Source organism: Nestor notabilis, unplaced genomic scaffold, assembly GCF_000696875.1.
Source record: "Nestor notabilis isolate BGI_N333 unplaced genomic scaffold, ASM69687v1 scaffold20046, whole genome shotgun sequence".
In the NCBI taxonomy this organism is placed as follows: domain Eukaryota; kingdom Metazoa; phylum Chordata; class Aves; order Psittaciformes; family Psittacidae; genus Nestor; species Nestor notabilis.
In genome coordinates this window covers 4,181-7,187 of record NW_009932637.1, presented here as the reverse complement: position 1 = coordinate 7,187, position 3,007 = coordinate 4,181, and the positions used below count along the sequence as shown (strand labels likewise).

At 56.0% G+C, this 3,007-nt stretch overlaps 1 protein-coding gene across 1 annotated transcript; it reads right to left on the bottom strand.

The window, feature by feature from the left end:
- Positions 1 to 1,731: 1,731 nt before the first annotated feature.
- Positions 1,732 to 2,801, bottom strand: P2RY6 (pyrimidinergic receptor P2Y, G-protein coupled, 6). The gene has a single exon (XM_010016507.1). The coding sequence runs from the start codon at positions 2,694 to 2,696 to the stop codon at positions 1,806 to 1,808; it is 891 nt and encodes a 296-aa protein (XP_010014809.1). The 5' UTR covers positions 2,697 to 2,801; the 3' UTR covers positions 1,732 to 1,805.
- Between the last annotated feature and the right edge of the window lie 206 nt (positions 2,802 to 3,007).

Sequence of the window (3,007 nt, the reverse complement as noted above, 5' to 3'; positions counted from 1 at the left end):
CCTCCCATGTATGCTTCCATACACGGGATGGTGGGAGGGAGCCGGGCTCCCCCATCCCTCCTGGAGCCGGGTGGGCACCCACAGGCTCAGCTGGATTTCTCCAAATCTGACTATTTTGCGCCCTCTCCTGGGTCCGGGTGGCGTGGCCGGAGTCTCCCACCCCGTCCCCGTCCTTTGGGCTGGGAAGAGATGGGAACACCAGGCTGGGGTTGTCCCATTGGCCGGCCCTCTCACAGCCCCCTTCCATTGTAGAACCCCCAAAATACATCAGAGGAGATTTTGGTGTGGATGAGCTCCAGCCAAGGGAAAGCCCCAGAGCGCAGCAGAGGGGCAGGATCCCCCCCCTGGGCTGCTGGTCCACCAGCAGAGGGGCAGGATCCCCTCCCTGAGCTGCTGCTCACTCCATATGTCCATCCATCCACTGTATAAATACATATAGTTTAATCAGGATGGAGAACACCTGTGCTGAGCTACAAAGCCTCCTGTGCAGGGATGTGTTACATGTATGACCTTCGAGAGGGTGTACATATGTGCACATTCCATCTGGAAAAGGAGGGGGGAGGTTTATCCTACACATCCTATAAGTTAAAGAAGACTCACAGAGCGATTAGTGGTACCTTCACCCACACCATGTAAGTGAATGCCTCCTGGCTTGGGGTGAGGACCATCCCTATGGAGGCTGCAGGGAGCAAAGCTCAGGCTCCAGCCCAGCATGGTGATGGTGGAGAGGCCAAGCCAACCATGGGACACGTGGTGACATGGCAAAGGACACCAAGTAGCTTGGTGGCACAGGGTTTCCTGACTCCAGTCTTTTTGTCCGGGTGTGCTGGCTTTGATTTTGGTGGATCCTGGTTAGGAGATGATGGCAGGATGGCAAGGGTGCCAGGATGGAACAGGCTGCCCAGGGCAAGGCTGGAGTCACCGGCCCTGCAAGTGTTCACAGCCCGTGGAGCCGAGGCCTCAGTGCCAGGGGTTAGTGGTGGCCTTGGCACTGCTGGGAATGGTTGGACTGGATGAGCTTGAAGGGCTTTTCCAGCCTGGTTGATTCCATGATTCCATGATTTGGGGTACTGGGCTAAGCAGGGAGCCCGAGTCAGATGATGCTGAAGGTCCCCAGGCAGGTGGCAACACTGCTGGCTTGTGTCTAACCCAGCGCAAGGTTGTCACTCAAGTGGGATAACCACCATGGGTGTCCCAGTTTGGCCAGGGATGCTCTTCTAGCATTTTTCAGCACCAGTGATACCAGTAGGCTCATGTCCCTTACTGGTGTGGCCCCATTCCAGGATCTAGGGAGAGGGGTGTCCCAGTATTACCCTAAAAAGTCTATGACAATGATCTTGAGCTGAGAAGCACACATCCCCGTGTTCTCCAGACATGTATGAGCTAAACTAAACCCTCCCCAGCCTTTGCAGGGCCCCATCAGGGAATCTTTAAATCAGAAAGGGGAGAAATCACCCCCCAGCAGCTTGCCCTGAGCTGGGGACTGTGTCCTCCATGGCCCCACCGTGTTCTCCATGGTGCCACCAGTGGCTTTTATTGCATCGGTAGCTTGGCCACCATAGAACCATGGTGCTAAGCTGCTCAAACTGAGCAACCAAGCCAGAGAGAGGACACTGGATCTGTGCCATGATTGGGTTAATACTGTGCTGCTGCAGGCTGGAGATGAAAGTGCTGAAAGCTCGGGAGATACCATCCTCCTGCCCTCCAGCATGTTCCCAGCTGAAACCGTCTCTGCTCTGTGGAGCTTAAAGCCAAAACTGCTGCATGGCTGATCCTGGTGACACCCAGGTGGCCCTTGTCCTCGCCTAGGAGCCATAGGTAATGCAATGGTCATGGCGCCACTTGTTGCTCATCTTGTCCAGGAGGTAACGGGTGCTCTCACGGAACTTGCGTTGGGTGAAGTAGAAGAGGATGGGGTCGAGGACACTGTTCATGCTGGCAAAGGGGCGCGTGCACTTGTAGGCAATGGCAAATGCCTGTAGAGCAGGGCAGGGCAGGCTGGGCGAGGAACGGACAATCAGGTAGATGGTCTTGGTGAGGTGGAAGGGGAAGAAACTGATGGAGAAGACGATGACCACGATGATTATCATCCGCGCGGCTTTGTCCTTCCTCTTGTGCACCACCAAGCCGATCAGCTCGTCCTTCTGGCACAGGATCCTGGCCATGCTGCAGTAGCAGGCGAGGATGGCCACGAAAGGCAGCAGGAAGCCGGTGACAGTGAGGGTGATGCCATAGGGGAAGTAGGCAGAGGAGCGATCTGGGGGGCTCAGGTCATAGCAGACAGTGCGGTTCCTCTGGGTGCCGGTGGAAGCGAAGACAAAGGTGGGCAGGCACTGGGCAATGACAATGAACCACACTGCAGCACAAATCAGCCATGTCAGCTTCTTCCCCTTCTTCTTGTGCCATGAGGCCAAGGGGTGGCAGATGCCCAGGTACCGCTGGACGCTGATGCAGGTGAGGAAGAGGATGCTGCCGTGGAGGTTGGTGTAGAACTGGAAGCGGATGAATTTGCAGGTGAAGTCCCCAAAAGGCCAATAATCCTTCTGGGTGTAGTTGTAGATGAGGAGAGGGAGGGAGCAGACGTAGAGCAGGTCAGCCACGGCCAGGTTCAGCATGTAGATCGTGCTGCGGCTGAGCGCCTTACGGGCCATCCAGATCTGCCCAATGACCACAGCGTTCAAGGGCAACCCCACCATGAACACCACTGAGTAGACCAAGGGCAGCAGGACCTGCTTGAACTCCTCGTGGAAGGTGCATGAGTTCCTCCCGGCACCCACAAGATGAGCTTGAAGGGCTATGGTGATGGTCTCCCCTGTTGATATCCTCTCTGCTGGGGTGGCCCTTCAGCAGTACCTGAGAATGACAAAGGAGATGGTTGGTGACTTGGCCATGTGGTGTCACGTCCAGCCTAGCAGGATGAACCTGGACCTCTGTGTGCAACCTCATAGCCATATCCTTCTGGGATACCCCTGTTATCCATACAGGCTGGGAGATGAAGGGATGGAGA

Bases quoted from the DNA above. Each gene is read 5' to 3' on its own strand.
- P2RY6 (XM_010016507.1), bottom strand. From the start codon at position 2,696: ATGGTGGGGTTGCCCTTGAACGCTGTGGTCATTGGGCAGATCTGGATG.